The sequence below is a fragment of the Haemorhous mexicanus genome, chromosome 6 (assembly GCF_027477595.1).
Source record: "Haemorhous mexicanus isolate bHaeMex1 chromosome 6, bHaeMex1.pri, whole genome shotgun sequence".
Classification (NCBI taxonomy): domain Eukaryota; kingdom Metazoa; phylum Chordata; class Aves; order Passeriformes; family Fringillidae; genus Haemorhous; species Haemorhous mexicanus.
The window spans coordinates 1,153,745-1,174,089 of record NC_082346.1 but is presented as its reverse complement, the minus strand read 5'-3'; the positions used below and the strand labels follow the sequence as shown (position 1 = coordinate 1,174,089).

The 20,345-nt window shown below is 42.7% G+C and overlaps 1 protein-coding gene across 3 annotated transcripts in view; it reads left to right on the top strand.

Moving 5' to 3' along the window:
- PARVA (parvin alpha) overlaps window positions 1-20,345 on the top strand; it is a 63,773-nt gene that overhangs the window by 31,680 nt on the left and 11,748 nt on the right. For all 3 annotated transcript variants that reach the window (XM_059848275.1, XM_059848277.1, XM_059848276.1), the window contains exons 2-8: window positions 7,826-7,915; window positions 8,014-8,084; window positions 8,697-8,799; window positions 10,754-10,894; window positions 12,814-12,929; window positions 18,336-18,394; window positions 19,227-19,246. In XM_059848275.1, the coding sequence (XP_059704258.1) occupies window positions 7,826-7,915; window positions 8,014-8,084; window positions 8,697-8,799; window positions 10,754-10,894; window positions 12,814-12,929; window positions 18,336-18,394; window positions 19,227-19,246 (600 nt within the window). The remainder of the gene's footprint in view (window positions 1-7,825; window positions 7,916-8,013; window positions 8,085-8,696; window positions 8,800-10,753; window positions 10,895-12,813; window positions 12,930-18,335; window positions 18,395-19,226; window positions 19,247-20,345) is intronic.

The window sequence follows — 20,345 nt, the reverse complement described above, 5'->3', positions numbered from 1 at the left end:
GCTTATCTCAAAACACAAGTAGTTCTAGTAACTGCAGTTTGAAAATGGGGACAACGTGTGACACATAAACCGGTTTGGAGTCTCTGAGAAGGAGCTTTAACTTTCCAGTAAGAGTGGTCATTTTTCTACTTCCTTTAAGAAAAAGCATACATCTAGATTACTGAGGTGCAGTGGGTCTCTCTTAACTTTTTCTCCTTCAGGAACAAGGCTTATATACACAAGAAGAAAAGAGCAAGAAATTCAGGAAATCCTCAGCTTGCTACTAGTGTGCCCTCACATTCCTGAGAACTATTTTTGGGTTTTCTCTTAGGAGTAGCTAGAACTTGTTGAGCTGGGAAAGACTTCTTGGAACAGATCCTTGGTTTTGTCTTCTCTGCATGAGCACTTCTTGTTGATGTTGGAATAGCTGCTCTTAGTTGGTTGGTGATTCACAAAATGAGGCAAGTCAGCCCTGTAAAATCTGCTTCTCCACTCCACAAAGTTTGAAAAAAATTGGTTCAGCAAGCTCTGGTGAGCATGTAAGAAGAACATGAGCATTTAAGTGCCTCCACTTGCACCAGGAGGTCTGTCTGCCTCTCTTCTGGGTATTACTGCCTGCAGATTTGTTGTGTCAACATCAAAACGTCAGTGAGGAGGGTACAGATGCTCTCCCTTCTTCTCTGCATGGCCCCAAGTACTCTGTGAATCAGTTCAGACACCTCTGAGTACACACCTCCCTCCGTAGGTTGGAAATCTGAGCTGGCAGAGGATTTGCATGTAGGGATAGCACGTGCAGGCCAGCTAACAACCTGCGTATTTCTGTTGCACAAGCACCCTACCGAAGTATCTGAGGCTCTCTGGAGTTTGTTTTGGGATCAGACTCCCCACAGCACGTTTTGATAAGAACTTGGAATGGTCTCAGCATTTCTCATACGCATGGTTTGTTCTTCAGTGGGAATAAGAACCAGCATCAGTTGAACCCTTGTCTGTATTTGCTCTCAAAATTGCTTTTTGGGATTTTTCAGTAGGGTTTTAAACACGCCTGTAGGGTGGCAGGATTTTCAGAATGTCTGCAGATACTGCTTAGGTATTTTGAAAGATGTGTTGAGAGGATGTGTAGAAGGAATGAATGGAATGATTGGCATCTGTGTTAGCTTGGCACTTCACTGCTTATTACCTCTTAGAAACTAGAGGGAAATTCTGAGGAAGAACCTTCATCCCAAATGAAATGAGAGAGCATGAAAGGCTTAATGAAGCTGGCAAAAAAGAATCCCATGTACTCTTTTGAAAAAGGACTGAGTTTGCTTCCTGGAGTGTTGTTTTTTACCTACCCAAACCAGACATCTGTCTGTCTGTGGAGGTTTTTTGTCCCTGCCAATTCCAAAAAGAGAAAGGAGCAGCAAACTAGCCACTGAGGTACTTGAGCGTGGCTTTGGACTTCAGAGAAAGCTCAAGGCAAAAGGCATTTCATTTGTTTTGCATACATGGAAATCAAATCATAGCATTTCTCCCATCTTTTCTTGTGAACAGCATTACTCCTGTTCCTTTTGTGTGCATGCCATGTTTGGTTTAATGGAGAAATGAGAAAAGAAAATAGATTCTTTTTTGGAGACTGAGTACTAATGCAGAAACATTAAAGGCAGGCACATTGTTGTCAGCCAGTTTGCATAGTTATTTACTTTTACAAATGGTTGGCTTGGAGTCAGCAGTTAATGGAATGAGAATGATGTTCCTGTACAGATCATTTCCTGAGAAACATTTTCAATTACAAACATATCTCTGCTTTTCTTCCCTCATTTGTTATGTCTTGGAGAATAAATGGGGAGTAGCATTTACAACTTAAGGTTTATGTTCTGAAGACAATTTTAACAATGATCCCCACATAAAAAGGCCCTTTTGTAGTTGCAGACATATGTTTATGATGTTTTGTGCTGTGAATATCAAATTTCTGGTGGACGCTGTGTCACACTCTGCAAACTTGTAAACATCTATAAATCCATTGGATCATTTTAGTACCATGTGTAATGCAGATTTATTGTCTTTTGTGTGGATTTCTTTTGTTTCAGAGTTAAAGTTGAGCTGCCAGAATCCGTGTTTAATGAATTATGTATTGCAGAAAATTGGGCTGTACTATTTTAGATTAATATTTTCTTTTCCCTTTGTGGTCGTATTGGATGCACATGCACAGGTATTAGAAATTAACATTTTGGATAGGTGGCCCAGAAAGCAATTATGTAAGCTTTCTTGACTAAATAGTAGAATTCTGTAGAAGCCTGAACTTAGACTTTTTGAAAATGTTTTCTTTTTTTCTCTCATTCTCTAGCTGTCTTAAGTAATTTTGGTCAGTTCTCTCGTTTACCAGTACAAATCCAGAATTACCCCAGCAGAATTAGATCAGAGGGAACAGGAGTGCTGCTGAGCCAGTGAGCTGGTAAATCAGCACAGATCCACTGAGACCTGTGTGGATGCAGTCATTTCCACTCAAGTCTGCATTACAGCTATCAAGGCAGCAGAAGAACTAAAGCTGCTGTTGTGCACGAGTGGTTACAAAAGCAAACCATCGAGGTCATGGGCATTTACCAGAAATTTGCACCCAATAAAGGGAATGTGAAACCAAAACCCTTTCATCTAAATTTGGCTCAGCTATAATTGGGTGTTTGTCTTATACAAGAGCAGTAAAGACATTTCGTGCTGAAAATCAGCATTTGTCTAAACTGGCTGTAATTTCTGGCTGCATATCTAGATGTATGTAGCATAGGCATGTATGTTTGAATGTGGGCATATGTACAAATATCCAGGGTTATTCTGGCAGTATGATGTTTGCAGCTGGCCTTCCAAATGGTGCTTGTTCCAGGGAAAAATAGCTTAAGATAGAGACGTGACATGTCAAGCTGCTGCCTACTGTAGCAGTTGAAAATATCAGGGAGATTTTGACTTTCTTATAGAAAACTTAAACTCTTGGAGTCATGTGAATGTCAGCAAATCTCAGCTTCCACAAAAAAAAATCAAAAACCAAAAAACAACAACCAAACCAAAACAAAAAAACCCCAACCCTATGTATATGAAACCTTAAAAATGCTGAGAAGCTTGAATGGAAAACCCTTATGCTAGAGAAAGAAAGGCAATTGAAGACCTGCAGAAATGTTATGTATAGATGTCTGTAGTTGTTTGTGCATCTATCTAAACCTCCTGGATTTGAAAGATTGAGGTTAGAAACAGTGTGGCATTGTGCTCCTCCAAAATGATGGTTTGGTTCTGGTTAATTGCACAATTTCAGGATTCTTCCATTCCCATCGTAGCACTTCAGTAATTTTAATTTTGTAAGTACAGAACCAGTTACATGGGGAAGACATGGCTGCAGCACTCAGAGGAGAGGCTGTTTTACTCTGCATCTTGCTGTATTTGTTTCATGATTCTTCTGATGGTTATAAAATACATCTAAACCACAGAGAGTGCACTGGGTGATGTGGCATTGCTGAGCTCAGTTAAATAATGAGATGTGTTTCATTCAAATCAGAATAACTCTAAGCCCTGAATACTAAATAGGGCAGCAAAAAGCCTTCAAGCACACAAAATAAATGAGTAAAAAACCCAAATGAAACTGTCTAATAAATACAATGTGGAGCAACAGGCTGCATGTACTGGAGGAATTAAGGCAATTTGAAGCTTGTGGGCAGTGCTGCATCTGGGATGTGCAGCTCCAAGGGCAGCTGGATGCACACATCACAGGGCAGGCTCTGGCTCACAGCACACGCCTGCGTTTGATAGCCCAGGTTTATGACCTCGTCATCCTAGAGCATCTGAAACAGTAAGAATTCCATCCAGCTTAAAATAGCTGCTGTAGTTGCTGTTGATACAGGCTCCAGGGCTCCCCGGCTCTGGGGCCAAATTTGGTGCTGGCATGATGGGAGGAAGTCTGTTGACAGCTGATAGCAGTGGAGTTGCACTTGATTACATCACGAGAAATTTGGCACGTGGAGCTGAATCAGAAGGCTGAGCAGAAATGTCCATTCCTCATCCAGAGTTAAAACTGGGACTTCCACTTTGCCAATCCACAGAGATTTGTCTGGCCCAGATGCAGCTGTTGCTTGAAAAGTGCATTGCCCCAGCTCCCCTCAGCATGGTGACTGGAACAAGCCCTGAAGGACTGGATTTTGCTGTCATGCCCAAAGGGATGAATCCCTCATCTTCCCGATGTCAGCGTGGTGAGCTGATGAGCTGGGCTGGATGTGGGTCACAGCAGAGGGTGAGCACACAAAGGGGTCTGAGCTCCAGCTGCTGCCCTTGTGCAGTGGCAGAGCACGCCCTGTGCCCAGCACACAGCCCTGGGTGCAGTCCTTCACCGTGCACTGCTCTGGCTCCTGGCAGCCTGTGGGTAGAGGTGAGCTGCTGCAGGCACATCCCATCCCCTCCTCCCTTCCTGGTGCCTTACACTGGCAGGCTTGGAGTGCAGCTCTTACTGATGCTCCAAAGCCACTCCTCACAGTATTTCCAGAAATTGGATTATGTTGTGTTAATTTCTGCTGCTGCAAAAATTGCCCCAATACTGTGTTCTCTCTTTTTATTAAAATACTAAGTTGCTGAAGTGATTTCCGTGAAAATTAATTAAAACAAATTAATGAGAAGCAGCTGAAAAATGGACTCCTCTACTGAAACTGTGGTATGCAAACTCTTAACCTCAATCACATATTTGTGGTTGCTCTCTAAACACCTAAGTGTATAGTAGTGATTTGTCATGGTATTTCTTTTGATGGAAAGTCTTAGAAAGTGAGGCTATAATACATAAGACATTTTCCCTCAGTTTAATACAGCTTGATATACTGCATGTGCTTACCTGCTCCATTTAGTAGCATTACTAATCTGCAGTTAAATCTCTGCCTTTCAGTAGTGGGAAAGAAATGAAAAAGATGCTGTCAGGCTCAGGGTTTCTCCATCATGCTTGTGGGGGAGAGGAGGGCAGGAGGAGCATTTATTAGGGGACTGATACCAGCCTGGGGCATGGGTTGTGCCCTGCAGAAAGCAGAGGTGAGGAGGAGCTGTCCTCTCTGAAAACTGGATCCATCTGGGATCTTTGGATCATCTGGAGGTGTGGTGGGTAGGTTCTGCAAATGGCTCTGGCAGGTGAGCAAAATGTTTGTGCTTACAGCTGTGTACAGAAAGCAGAGCTTAGCCCCTGCTGGGCAGCAAATATAACACTTGCATTCTAGAACACGTCAGTGTTTTAGTTCCCCGTGTACATTTCATACTGTCTCATTTGTATTTTATGTTCTCTTTTCACTCAAAGGTGTGGCAGGGGTTTGTTTGCTGTCTCTTATTTTCTCTGAGAATATGATGGAGGCCATGTTATTAAAGGTAGAATGTTGTGCACGTTAGAGGACAGGTATGGCAAGGTTCAGTGGGCCTTGTAAAGAATTCCTTACATAACCTTCCACCTTGAATGGTCCAGTCAGTCTCCCTGGAGAATTGTCAGCAAGTTCTGCCAGCAGGCTGCTCCCTGGAGAGAGGAACCAAGAGCTTTCACTGCTGTCCTTCACTTGGAAAACCAGCTGATTGCTTTCTCCAGTGTGTCTCACCCAAGCAGAGCCTCCAGCCCTTTGGGATAGGAGAGCTCAGTGGAGGCAGTTGGCTTGAAAAGATTTTATTTACTATGCTCCCCCTTGGGACTGATGTGAAAAAAATGCCATATTTTCTGCCTAGGAAGCTTTGTGTGTAGTCCTCCATGAGCTAAACATTTCAGAGCAGAAAGATCTCCACAGGGGAATTTTCTACCACTGACATTTGCCCATAACCATTTAGAACCAAAAAAAAAAAAAAAAAAAAAAAAAAAATCAAAGAGGTTAATGAAACCAAGAAACCAACAGTGATTTTCTCCAAGGAGTGCTAGCAGTTTCAACAATTGCCATTACTTAATGTGTGAGATTGTACATGCTAGAGCAACTTCATCCTTGCTGTAACTCCTCAGAACTCAGTGGAGTTACATGAGGGATTAATTTGGCCCATTGCTTTCAGCCATCAGTTCTGGAGAATATACAACAATCGAGGGAACTGTTGTTGTCAGCATCGGTTCATGGCTCTGTAGAGCTGCTCAGGATTTGTCTGGTACAGATCCATAAGCAGGGTGAGTGTATGGAGTGAAGTTATGGGTTCAGTGTTGAAGGCAGTGGATTTGTCAGAGTTGTTTTTGTACCACTAAAAGTAATAAACATTCCAGCAGCCATTATTGCTGTGAGTCTTACACAGATGCTTGAATACAGCTACACAGGTCCTTGGAGCATGCACAGAAACATTTCATCTGGCAGACCACAAAGCATTTCATGGAGCATAGAAAATATTTGTACATTTCTAAGTCCTGTTATCACCCCAGCTGACTGATGATCACAGTGTTCATGTGAATTTAGCTACACTTACTGCTCCGAGGAAGTAAAGCTGCTTTATGAGGCAGCCGTGAGGGCAGAGACAAAACAGAAGATCTTTAGGGTGGTTCTCTGTTTTCTTAGAAACCAGTTTGTCTCTGTGATATTCAGAATAAACTGAGGAAAGCATCAGCTGGTAAATCTGAATTGTTGGAGGGTGAGTCTTGCATCTGCACATCAGTTTCAGTAGCTGTGGACAGCTGCCTGAATCTTTATGCCGTGTGTAGGATTGTTGGATTATTTAAGTTTAAACTCTGGCTGGAACAGATGAGCTAACAACCAGTTCTGGCTGGAAATTGAGTGGTCAAAGCAACGTTACTGCCTGGTCCTGGCTAGGACAGTGAGCCCCTTTCCTGGTTTGGTAAATCAGCTTTGCACTGGTTGTTCACAAAGCAAGGTACAAACCTGTGTGATCCCTGCTCTGGCTCCCTCCCTGCTCAGTGCTGGGAGCTCCTCCACAGCACAGGACGGGGTGTTGGCTTGCTGGGATTTCTTGCCCTCTGTTAGAGAGGCATGTTTGGGCACTCCAGGGAGGGTTTTGTCTCTGCAACCTATTAAAGTTTGGGTCATGCAGAGGAATGAACGAAGTTGCTCTGGCCTGTACTGGGTACAGGACAAGTGACAGGCTTCTCTTTACAGCACTTCTCTGGATCTTTTCTTCTCAAGAACATTGATTTTTGCAGAATTTGGGGACTTTGGCTGAGTAAGACGTTGTCCATATTTACTGACATCTCCAGTCTGTGGGGTCTTGGATTACTTCTGCATTTCTATGTCCAAGTTCTTTTTCAACCTGCGCCGACTCCGCACTAAGGCAACCCTTCTGAGGGTTCATCCTCCTACACTGTGTCTTGCTGCTGTGATTGCTGCTGAGGAAAGGCCAAGAGCACAGGCCAGAAGCGTCCTGCAGCCTGCTCCATCAGCATCCTGGGCAGCAGAATGTGCTGTGTGCTGCACCTGCAGCCTGGAGTGGGTCCTCAGCCTGGTGCCTCCTGGCTGGGTGGCTGCACACCATCTCTTCCCAAGGAGATTAACTTGAAGCATCTCCAGAGCCACGGTGACAGACTGAGAGCAATAACCATCTCCCTCAGCTGAAATGATTCATTAGTGTTCAAATGGCAGCACCGTTAACATGCAAGTGAGCCTTTTAAAAATTTGAGGACAATGGGCCATGTCCTGGAAAAGATTTGAGGTAATTGTGTTGGTTCCAGCACTATTATCCATGAGAAATGTACTCCTCCAGGTAAAGGTTTGTTGGCTGGGCCTCCCATTTTTGTTAGCTTTACTTTATTGCTGTAGTTACACGCAGTGGCTTATCTAATAGTTTCTTTATAAGAACATGGCTCTAAGACAATTAATGCTGCTTTTAGTGAGAGTGAAATAGTGAGTAAAATTAAATTGAAATTTGACCAAGCTTTTCTTTTTTTATTTCCTAGTGTCTGAATTACAGGAAGAAGGAATAAATGCCATTAACTTACCTCTCAGTCCCATTCCATTTGAACTAGACCCCGAGGACACTATGCTAGGTAATTCACAAAAATTTACATCTCAACATGAAAACTTGCTGTAAAATGAAGTGTTGTGCCTGGGATAGTTTCTAATGTTTTTCTTTTCAACCTTCCAGAGGAAAATGAAGTCCGAACAATGGTGGATCCGAATTCAAGAAATGATCCCAAACTGCAAGAACTAATGAAGGTAATGAAAGCATGTAAACCCTGTCAGGAAAGTGGAGTTATTTTTTAATGCCATCCCTGCCTCTTTCACTGGAGGACTTGAAAGCACTTAGTTAGGTATTAATTAGTTGGAACCACATGGTGCATACATCCCAGCGGAATGGGGAGGTCATTTGTGGCAGTATCTTTCTCTAGATGTGGCACAGGGAGACTTAAAAATGGCTGTTAAAATCCTCAGCCCAGAGTCTCAGTCCCATCCCACCCCCAATCGAAGATCACGCTGGTCTTCCCTTGTCTTTGTGATTCTTGGGGTTAGAATTTTAGCAGGATTCTTCATTAAAATCAACTTCAGCACCTTTAACACAGTAAGATGTTAAAATGCTCCTGAAAGCAAGGGGAAGATTTCACTCCAGAAGATTCTGCATTAATTAGTGTTTGTCTAGACCTCGTGGTGCATTGGCACAGCCACCTCAGGTGAGTCCTTCCTGAGTCTTTCCTGTTTGCTCCTGAAGGTATGTCAGACTGTGTTTGGAGCCACTGCAGCTTTGGTATTCTTCCTGCTAAGAAAGTGACATGTGGTTTAAATTGCAAATGAATAGTGTATAATGCTGCCAAATTTGTGTTTCCCACATAGGTATTAATTGACTGGATTAATGATGTGTTGGTAGGAGAGAGGATTATTGTGAAAGACTTGGCTGAAGACCTGTATGATGGACAAGTACTGCAGAAATTATTTGGTAAGAAAAAGTACACGTGCACAGTGTTAGAGCACTTTGTCAAGAAGGGGATCTCTTGTTCCTGCCCAGGAGCCTCGGTTTCATCTTACATTTATGCCACTAAGTGATATAAAAATAGCATTGTGTAATGAGACCCCTGGGCAATGGGCTGTATGCTCAGCCCTCGTGCCTGCAGTGCAGTGCATGGTGCTCTGCAGCTGATGAGAGCAGCACAAACCTACCTGGGGTGCTGCAGAGGGAGCCTCTTGTCTTGGCAACAGTAATCCCTCCAATTAAATTTATTTCCTGCATGTGGGCTGCACAAACTTTGCCATGTTACAAGTGGAAAGTAGGTTTGAAGGCGAGGGCACTCTCAGTGCCATGGTGGATGTTTTTAATCTCTGCTCCTTCCATGCTGTAGTTTCTGCATTGCAAGGTTCCTCTGGAAAGCTGGAATCTCTTTCTGGTTTGATGTCTGGCTTTTAACATGACTGAGGTAATGGTGCCCAGTGGACTGCAATCTGAGCTTCAGCTGAGAAACAGATAGAGAAAAGAAACTGCTAATGCAGAGCTGGCATGTGCTTTTTACACTGTTGGCTCAAAAGCCATTTTCGTAGTTATTACAGCTCATAAAGTCTCCAGTAAATTTCTTTCCAGTATCCTAAATGAATCTTGAGACGTCATGTGAGCACTTCTAATAAAGACTTCACAGACTATTCCCTTCTATGAATGGTTAAGCTGTTGAATATACTGTGATGGACTGGATCTGGCCAGACTGAGCAACTGGATTGTCGTGGGCAGACCTCCACTGACTTCACCCAGAATTCAAAAGATGGCTATCAGGTGCAGCCTGACTCTAAAGATGCACACACTGATCTAGCATTTCTTGATTTCAGAGGAATCTGTTCCATTACCCTGAACTCCTTGGGCAGCAGGTCTCTGCTTACTAAATCTTCACTCTTGTGGTGGGACTATGCACAAACTGATTTCTGAGGAGGTGCAAGGAACCTATGGAGCTAGCAGCTCTTAGGCAGGATTAGGAGCTAGCAGCTCTTAGGCAGGATTAGGAGCTAGCAGCTCTTAGGCAGGATTAGGAGCTAGCAGCTCTTAGGCTGTGGTTTAGGCTCACTCACTTTGGAAAGATCCTCAGTTGGCTTTGATGGGAACAAGATCAGCTCTTCCCAAATAAGATAAGATAAATCTCAACAATATACTCTTTTGTAGAAGCAGATTGATAAGTGACCAAGCATTTTGTTTCTGGTGTTGTCACCAGGGAGCTGCTATATTTTATTTGCTGATTCTTTAAGGGTAAACAATAAACCACGTTTGTATATACATAGCAACTGTACTAATTGTAACAAACCAATTCATAAAGTGTTTTAAAATCTTCAGAAAATGGCTGTGGTTTCATGGAGAGAAACTGCCTGAGGTTTTAGTTGTTTTCATGAAAACTTGTTTGCCTTTCTTTGATGCATCCTCTGCCTCTATGAATACAGAATCACTTCAGTTTTATCACTACTAGGCCAAGTAAAATTTTTATCTCCTGCATCTGCAGTAGAAGCTGGGAGGCTGAGACTGATGAAACAAAGTTGGTGTCTGTTTCCTAGGTTTGATGGTCTGCTGTACAAGCACTTGCAGGCAGAGTGGCCTTCAAGCAGGAGCAACAGAAGTAATGGGCCTTATCTCCAAGTCTGGTGCTCCCTAAAGGGAGTTGCAGCAAATGTTTGTTAGCCAGTGGTGTGGCAGAGAGCAATGCTTGGCCTTCTCCTTGTCAGTGTGTAACTAAAGGCAAAATGTGAACTTATCTTTAGGAGCTCAGCAGTGCAGAGGAAAAGTGGCTCTGGAAAAAAACTTGGATACAAAATTGGGAAGTCTGATGTCTCCTCAATGTACCTCTGGGTGTATGGAATGTCTTTGTGTTCTTCATGGAGCTGACAAATTTTTTTCTCTCCATTTTTTTCTTTTATCACTTCAGAAAAGCTTGAAAGTGAGAAGCTGAATGTTGCAGAAGTTACTCAGTCTGAAATTGCTCAGAAACAGAAGCTACAGACAGTGCTTGAAAAGATCAATGAAACCCTTAAACTCCCTCCAAGAAGCATTAAGTGGAATGTTGACTGTAAGTTTTGTGTTTGCTGTGCTGCTCTTATCTTTTGACAGCTGGGAGGTCGTAGGTGCCATCTGGAGTTCTGAAATATCCAGTGGTAAGGGAGGGCTGAAACCTGGGATTTATGGCAGGAGCTGCTCTGAAGGGCCCTTCCAGCTGTGCCACTCTGTCCTCTTCAGTGGTGCTCAGCCTTCTGTTTCAGTTGGGTGTCTTCTCAGAGTCTGCCCAAGTGTGATGGCTGTGCTCTGAAGTCCATGGGCATGCCAGCTGAAGTTTTGTGTTGCTGAATTGGTTTGTTGAAACAGGCAAGTACCTGCAGAAGTGCAGTAGATGCACATAAGGGCAGTTAGGTCCTAGAACTCCGTGGGAGATTTGCAACATAGATATCAATAATATTTCTGATCATTTCAGGCAAAGTCTGGACCACTGCTTTTGGTCACAAAACTCTAATCAAGACTAATTCTGTGCCCTTCCTGTTCTATTGTATTAAAAATGAACATAGCAGTATCTGACAGAAATGTCTTCAGTGGCCCAGCACGAGACACTTCAGTGGATATGTATTGCAGAAAGCAGGTTATCAGTTTTAGAAAATTAGGCCTCTTAATCTGTTTTAAGTTTGGTTTTCAGAATCATTTCGTGCTGGTGAATACCTTGACCAGTACATCACATTTTCCCTGGCTCCTGTACCTGTTGTGCTGAGCAGTTTTGTATCCTGTTCCATTCCCAACAAATGGGTTAGAAGGAGAGAAATATCTCAAGGAAGGAAGAGTGAACATTTGGCCATTTGACTTTCCCCTTCCTGTGATCCTGCTGAATTTTTTGTCCCCTTCTTTTTTCAACCTGCCCTGAGTTTCATTTCCACTCTCTATTTTGCAGCTGGAGGCGGGGTGTTTGGAGTGGCCTGACCATTTAACTCCCAGTTTTAATTGAATGTTTTCCATGTGTTTTAGAGCTGGAGTAGAGCTGGAGAGCAGCAGCTGTGTCCAGCTGTAGCACACACTGGTGGTAGGCAGACTGACAGACATCTTTGCAGTGTTCTGCTAAAGCCCCTCATCCCTGACCAAGGCACTCCAGCAGCATCTGCCAGCAATGCCACATTTTATATCAATGTGTATCTGCGTGGCGTAGCTGAGCCTTGCACTGTGAGATGATGAAGAAGAGTGTTTTAGTGACTCTGCTTGTGTTTCAGCAGTGCAGTAAGGTAGTACTTATTGATTAGTTCAAGTGCAAAAACTCTAAGTGCACAGCAGTGTCAAAGATCTTTTAGGAATACTACTTGGGGAAGGCAAAAACAAAATAGAAGAAGAAGAAAGGCAATAATAAGGACTGGAAATTATCCACATGCATGCCAATGGTTTGATACTTGATCAAGGATTTCCTACAGTTTGGCTTTTGATGTCTTGTAAGTTGTGTTAGTGTTAACTACCCAAATAAGAAACCTGCTGCAAAAAAGCTTCAATAACAGAACTAGAACAGCTTCATGAGGAATGTTTGAGTCATTGAGTTTAATAAGTTCTTGCTTAAGGCTTGTGCCAAAACAGGCTCATTCATCATCCTGCAGACATTGTGACACTTAAAAATGAATAAGTGCATGTTATGAGTACAAAAATATCTTTCTGGTAGTCCATAAATCCTTATTGAAATAAAGGGAATAAAAGAGAGGCAAGGAGAATGCAGAGACAGCCCTTAAACTGTTGTGCATAAAATCTGGCTTTTGGATTAGCTTTAGATTTCCATCCCCACGAGCCTGTGGCACTCAGACGTGTTGCAAAGAGCAGTGCATTGGTGCTGATGGGGTGCCTTAAAGGTGCCCCCTGGCTCCAGTGGCAAGAGGAAAGGAGTCCCATAATCCCTGTATCCTAAGCAGCAGTAAACATCTGTGCCCTAGTTACTTTGCAGTTTGTGACTTGTGCTTTCAATGTCTGTTTCAGCTGTTCATGCTAAAAGTCTCGTTGCCATACTTCATCTTCTGGTTGCCTTATCTCAGTATTTTCGAGCACCAATCCGACTCCCTGACCATGTGTCCATCCAGGTGGTTGTTGTGCAGGTAAGAGGGGCCTTAACCAGCCCTTGGTGGTGTTGGGAAGTTGACTGAGGGGTTTCTTGAGACGTGCCCCTGGAGTTCCTGGCTGGGCGGGCACACGTGTGTCTCTGGCTGACAAGGACACGCGTGCATCTTCCCTGCTGCCCCTGCTTCAAGCAGAAAAAGGCACGAGAAAAGAAAAATCTGCTTTCCCAGGCTGAGCTGTGGCTCCCAGTGTCTTACTCTGACTGTGAAGTGGCCAGACTGTGACAGTAAAACTAAAAGAAACATTATTATTGTTGGAATGTGTTTATCACCCAGAATGATCGCTAGAATTATTATTTTCCCCATTTTTTGATGCTCTTCTCACTTGTGTAGAGATTCAAATTATTCTTGGCACTGAATGATGAATTGTCACTGTTTATTACATTCACATTTATGTTAGGTGACTAACTCCTTTTTCAGCTCTGTGCATGCTAATTTAGTCTGATTACAGTGTTGGTTTTCTCAAAAGCATGCAAAAAAATCCCCATCAACTAAATCTTTTGTCAGTCTCCTTATTAGAGCCTCATCCATTCAAATTCATGTTTTTCTGTTCATCATTTTTCTTTCAGCTGAACTTGTGCTTTCTTTATCTTATTTGTCCTCTTCCCATTTAATCTGCTTTTCTTTCTCTCAATTAACTTTGCCTTTATTTTTCACACTGCAACTGTCTTTATTTATGTCTTTTAACTGATGTTACCCTGAAGTAACTGGGTGAAAGAGCTATTGCTCAAGTTTTGTGTGGCTGAAAATCTGCAAGGCAGATCTGAGAAAGTAAACATTCTCTCTTCTAGAATTCAAATAGGACAAGTTTTGTAACTTCGGGAGAAATCTGAAGGAGAGTCTCTGGTGAATGTGTCATGATGTCTGCTAGTGACTCATTGATTCTGCCTCATGGGTTTCTCTACAGATGATGAAGGAGAATCCCTGGGAATCTGCACTTATGTGTCTAAGGCTTTGAAGAAACCTAATTCCTTTGGCTATTATAAATGTATTATTTATATTGGTTTATCTCAGAGTTCCACCAAAACCAACTGGAGTACAGTGAGTAGGGCATCTTCATGATGAAAAACTAAATGAGAAAAATAACACAGTCCTTAAAGGAAGAACCAGAACCTCTGCTGTCATTCCACACCCCCAGACAGAATTCCAGTTGAAATCAGTGGGCATAATTGTCCTCTTGCTAAACAGACTAATGTAGCTCAAGAGCAGATCCCTGCAGTCAGTACAGATAAACCAATTGAAAACAACCAGCAGTGGCAGAATCTGGCTCTCTCTGAGTGGCACAGCTGCAGCTCAGGCGCCAGTGGTTTGCAGTGGGAGCAGTTGCAGCAGAATAATATCCAAGTCATGCTGAAGGAGATTTTGTCCTGCAGACCCTGCCCTTGGTGAAAGCCAGTGAGCTCCAGAGCTCTGCTGATTCCTGTTAACAGAGGGTGGGGGCCAGTAGATTTACTGTAATTGTAATTACTTTAATTGTTTGAGACATTTCTCTTTTTTTTTATGGTGGGTGAGGGTTTTGTTTTTATTTTTTAAATCTGTCTTTCACATCCTGTGGGACTGATTCTATATCATGCATCGTGTACCCCTAGAACTCACAAAAGTTTTAATCAACCATCAGCAGATCCTAAGGCCTAATTTAGTGGTCAGACTTGCACACCTCATGTTCTGAACACTCATGCATTCTGTAAAGAAAGCTCAAGCCTGGGGAAGCTTAACAGACTATGCAGTAGCTGTTTTAAAATTCTGCTGTGCATGGTTTGATAAAGAGAACAGGAGAGACAGAAATAAAAGAACAAAGTACTTTTATGAAGTCTTTTAAGAAAGACTCCCTTAATTCATTTCATGATTTTGTTAGGCATAGAAGCACATAAAACGTGAGGGTTGCTGTGTTGGCTGGGTGCAGTTTATTGAAATAGAAAAAGCATATTTGTGAAACAAAAAGTGTGCTCGTGTCCAACAGGTAATCAGCCTAGTTCTTAGGAAAGCTTATTTCCTTTGGCTGTTTTGTACAAAAGCTGTTAGCAATGAGAGTGATATGAAATCTGGGTTTAAGCTGATTTAGGAAAAAATGTGATAGTTGGACCTTTTGTAGCTATTCTATTATTTTCTTTTCCTGCCATAACAGTAGAATAAATAACTTTGAACAAAGCCCAGGCTTTGTTTGATCCTATCTACTGAAATGACTGAGAGCTTTTTTGGAGAGCTGGGTCTTGTCATCATTTTGCCTCTTCTTAAAAATTATGTATTTCTGCCATCCAGGGATGGTTAGATGACAGATTGTTTGTGTCCAAGAGATGGAAATCAGACTGGAAGAATGCATTGGCAGAGCAGCCAGAATGGCTTCAGCATGTTCTGGGACAGCAGTTCTGGGGTGCATAAACTACTCTTAGGCAGAGCTGGGAAATTATTGGGATGAGATGAGTGTGCAAATCACAGCCTTAATCAGAGATCCTTGGTACCACTGCCTGGGAAGGGCTGAAATGGTTTGGAGCAGCACTGCCTCCAGGTTCCACTGGATTCTTCTCTGACCCCTGACAAATGTATTTGTTCTTTCAAGCTCCAGAATAATTGTGCATTTCACTTTGGTGGGGCAGTTATCAAACATGGTCCTCCAGGTGAAATGAGTTGTAACAAGACATAGGCAAAAAGCCATCCAAATAATGGCAAGAGTTTCAGACTGGGACTTTGTGGGGGAAATTAAGCAGTTGGCCCTCAGTTACACAGAAATGCTGACACCAAAGGAGATAAGAAGAGATCTTTTCTATTTCCAGATGTACTACCCCAGTATCAGATTTTTTTTTTTTTTTTTTTTTTGTTCTAGGGAGTTGCCAATTTTAAATGATAAGTGATTAGGAATATCTTCAGGCCTTTTGTGAAGTCTTTCAGCTGTGAGGGAAGAAAATCCAAGCCTGTTCATTAATGTCTTCTGTCATCCCTGGAGTGCATGTCCAGCTTTTCTTTTTAATGGGGAATTTTAATTCATGCCTCTTTTCTCAAGGACTTTCAAGGAGTTGATTTTTACAGTTTGTTGTTTCAATTTTAGCCACTGTTGCCTCTAAGGAACGTGCTGGATAGTCTTTCAGTGCTCAGCAGCCCCTCTCTGTATGTTCAGGAATGTTGTGTCACTCTCTGTCTGGTGTAAGACAAAGCTCACAACAGCTGACGTCAGTGCTGGGCTCAGTTTTGAGTGAAGAGTTTTTAAAGAGCAGGAGATGATGAGAAGTGGCTTTCAGGGAAGGTGCTTAGACCAGTGTTTTAAGGTCCATTCCACTGGGAATTCACCAGTCTTTTTACAAATCAAAAGTGGAGGCAAGTCTGTCTTGACATGTGCTGGTGGAATGAGTGCCCAGGGGATGCACCTTGCATTTGGGCAGTGTGGAAATCCCAGCAGTGTTACTGGTCAGGTGCCAGACACAAACCAAGGGCTTGGGATCATTTTGGTTTGGGTTTTTTGGGTTGTTCTTGTTGTTATTGTCAACAACAAGATAAGGGTGCAGATTTTTTTATTTCAATATATTAGCTGAAGTTTATCAAATAAGGAAATATCTTTAATATCAGTGCTGGAGTACATTTCAGGCAGTTTTTGTGTGCATGCAGAGAGAAGGTGTAGAGCATTAGAAACCTTTTCCTGTTCCCATATTCCCAGTCTGATCACTGAAAACTAGAGATGGCATTGCTGTGGTGCTCAGCCCCTGTGGGAGATGAGAGCAGCAGGGTTCTTGCTGCATGAGGCATCAATGGCATGTCAGAGTCATCATGAGGAGGAAATAAAAGTTTCCTTTCACCCTGCAGCAAAGAGGAATATAAACAACAATACCAAACAGAGTGGAATTCCAAGTTGTGCTAGCATGAACTAGATTGTGACTTGGAGTTTCAGCTAGTGCTGGGGACAGCACTCACTGTGTCTGCACGAGCTGGGAGTGGGGTAGCCCTAAATTATGTCATTGCTCTTCAGACTTTGGTAGCAATGCCTCTGCAGCTGGCCTGTGCCCCCTCTTCCATAGCAGAACATCCTGGACTCCCCTCTGTCCTTTAAGTGCTCCAAGGTCCTCCCCGAATGCATTTCTCACCCTGTGCAAGATATTTAAAAACTGGACTTTTAGAAAGGTCATGGAAACCCCCTGAAACTGTCATCTAGCTGCAGGACATTGCTCCAAGTGCCAGTCTGGAGTGACCCAGAGGGCTGTGTTCAGCTTTTCTTGCAGAAATAAATATATTCCTTGATATATTTTAGTAATACAGTGTAGAAAGAAAAGTGTATCAAGAAATATATTGTAGTAATGGAAGGAAGAGACAAGCCTGGCCCAGTCCCCAGCACATGACACTCTGAGGACTGCCTCAGGTAGGGAGGTGCTCTCTTTTCCAAGGAAGGGAAAAGCAGCAGCCCCAGTTCAGCTGCCATGAAGGACTTTTCTAAAAGGTTATTCTCCTTTTCTCTTTTCCACATAGAAGATGAGTCTAGGACCAGCATAAATCTATTTTTCTCGTTTCCTTGTGTGACAGGGAGTGAAGAGTCATGAGTAATTGCCTGATGTCTAGACTTGAAATGGAGTTGTCAGCATTGGCCTGACTTGTCTCTGTGTACTGCAAATTTTTGGTAAGACCAGCGAACAGGATTGACAGAGAGAACACAGAGAGAGGCAAAACATCTGTGTGGTATTTACACCAGCCCCAGATGAGTGTGATCAGCAAACTGAAACAATGCAAGACTCTCCAAGTGCTGCATTTTGCAGCTGACTCAAGCAGCAGTGATTGGAGTTGGCTTCTGCCACCTCCTCAGCACCAGCTCCCATCTGAGGCACGTCAGAGTCACTGCTGGACCAGGGTGGCAGTGGGGATGGAAGCCCCATTTTGGTTTCTGTCAGAAGCCAATAGAGCTGTTTGTCTGCAGAGAAAGGAAACACTGAGGCAAAAAAAAAAAAAAAAAAAAAAAAAAATAGTATGAACAGGGCCAAAAGGACAAATAGCCTGGGAGCAAGGTTTTTGCAAAAGAGAAGCATGGGCACCATCTGCCAAGCTGTTCATTGAAATACAGGCTAAATTCAGCTCACCTAGACCTACCTCCACTAAAATACTTACATATGTGTTTGGGTGTTTCAAATGTCTCACTGAATTGGGGCCTTTAAAAGAAAAGTGAATTAAGAACAATGGAGAAAGGAAAAGAAAAACTTCCTTCTACAGGTGGAGTTTCAGGTTTCTTGTTAATGTATAAGAGAGTTCTCTGAAATATTTGCAAGGTAAAATAATATATTACTGAAAATTTGTGTAAGAAAAGTTCTTATTCTGCAGGTCTCTTATCTAATTATGTTTGTGGATCACAAATTTTTACTGTACCTTAAGCATTAAATTTTAGTGAGAAAAATGTCTCTTTTTTCCTTTTTGCAGAAACGAGAAGGAATCCTCCAGTCTCGACAAATCCAAGAGGAAATAACTGGTAACACTGAGTATGTCAACACCACATTTGCCAGCAGTTCAGTAATTGGACACAGATGTGTCTCAGAAATTCAAACATTTGCTGATATTTAGCTTGCAGTATTGGGGTTCCAGGGAAGATGATGCATCAGCCAGTGACTGTATTTTAGCCTTTTCAGGAGCTGCAGACAAGCATGTAAAAACGCAAAAGGGGGAGGAAATAGAGAGGTGGGGAGCTAAAAGCAGGACTTTAGGTGTGTAAAATGGTGGTAGTAAGCCTTGTATGTGCCATCTCACTGAACATTTCATAACAGAAAAGCTGTTCCAAACCAAAAGGGAACAGTAGTAGAATACCCAGGTTTCTAACTGAATGGAGAGGAGCTGCACTACTGACTTGTTATTCATCTGTATGGATTTATGTGTGATATTTATCTGAAGGATCAACTGGAGCACAATCCTGCAGCTCTTAAGAGCCCAGCCCAAGCCTTGTTTGGGCTGGAGTTCCATTGTGGTTGGTGTGATAGATGCATCTTCAAAGCAGAGGGAAAAGTTTTCTCAAAATGAGCAGGCAAAAGCCTTCTTTACTCAGGCAGGGTGTGCTGCTCTGGTTCAAAGTAGGGAGCATGGGATCTGGCCCCCTGTGAGACTTTGGTGGAGACAGGAGATATTATACTGATAGACTCCAGACTAACCCTGGAGTAACTTGGTGAAGTTATTCCCAAAATTCTCCTAATTCCATGGACCTACTCCATTATTCACCAAGCTGAGGATCTTACCCTGTGTGCTGGGTTTTGTTGCAGCACAATATCTGCAGGTGAATTATATGTAATTTTGTTCTGTTCTTTTCCTTTTTTTCCCCCACAGGGCATTATCAGGAAGGCATGGTAAGTTCATTTGATTATTGTCTCATTTCTTGAGGCAGCCAGAGGGTACATGGGTTCTGCAGTGGGTGGTCACTTTGATCAAGTGGCAAGAAAGGAGAGGATTTCAAGTTGCCCTGGCAAATATGCACCACAGGCTGTTGTGGCAGTTAACAAAAGGGGAAAAAACCCCATTAAAATCACTCTGACCATTTTTAAAACACATTTCATTGCTTTTCAGCACATGTTAATTTGCATATGCTTTGTGGTTTAACCTCCAGAACATTACTGCAGTGGTATTAATGGTCCTGAGTTCCCTGCATAATGGGAAGTGGTGTCTTATCATGAGCCAGCTGATGAATGTTGATATTCTACATCCACTACCTTCTTATACTTTAAAGGTGTTGAGTCATTATTCAGCAGGGCCTGTGCCTTGTGTCTCACTGCCAGGATTGAGGCTGGCCAATAGAAAACACTCCCCTGAGTCTTGCTTGGTATAAAGCCTGCCTTCCACAAAAGCTAGAGCTATCTGCTCTAGCTTTTGGGGTTTTTCTTAAATTGAGGAATAGGAATGTTTGTGGAGTCATTTGCTGTTATTCAGGTGGTTGTTGAAGCACAAATTGCTCAGAAAAGGCTCTGGTGCCTTTTTATGTATTTTCCTGTTTTCTTCAGAAGGTGGCTGCAGTAGCACTCCAGTCATGCTACCTTAGGTTGGCTGTCCTGCTGGCAGTGTCCTAAATTGCCTCTGAGAATGGCCAAAAACATCTGTACAAAGGGTTGTATTGCAGATGTTTAATCACAAACCTGCTTGAGATGCTTAATGTTGCAGTCAGTGGCCCTTGGGGAAAATCTTCCTCTGTAGATACAGTGACTAATGTAAACTCATCTTCTCCTGCAGAAAATGATTGGGTTACTTGGCTGTTTAAGATCTCATGCATAAAGGTGCCATTGTTGGCTCATTTTTGAGAAACAAGGTCTTTAGGTGATCCAGATCCTACCTGAAAATGATGCTTCTTTGTGAAGAATAGAGAATAAGTTTCTAGCAGCTCGCAGCAAGAGAGAAGTGTGCAAACTCCTTGGTACTTGGGATACAGAGACTGTAATGAACCCTCTTGCTGACTGG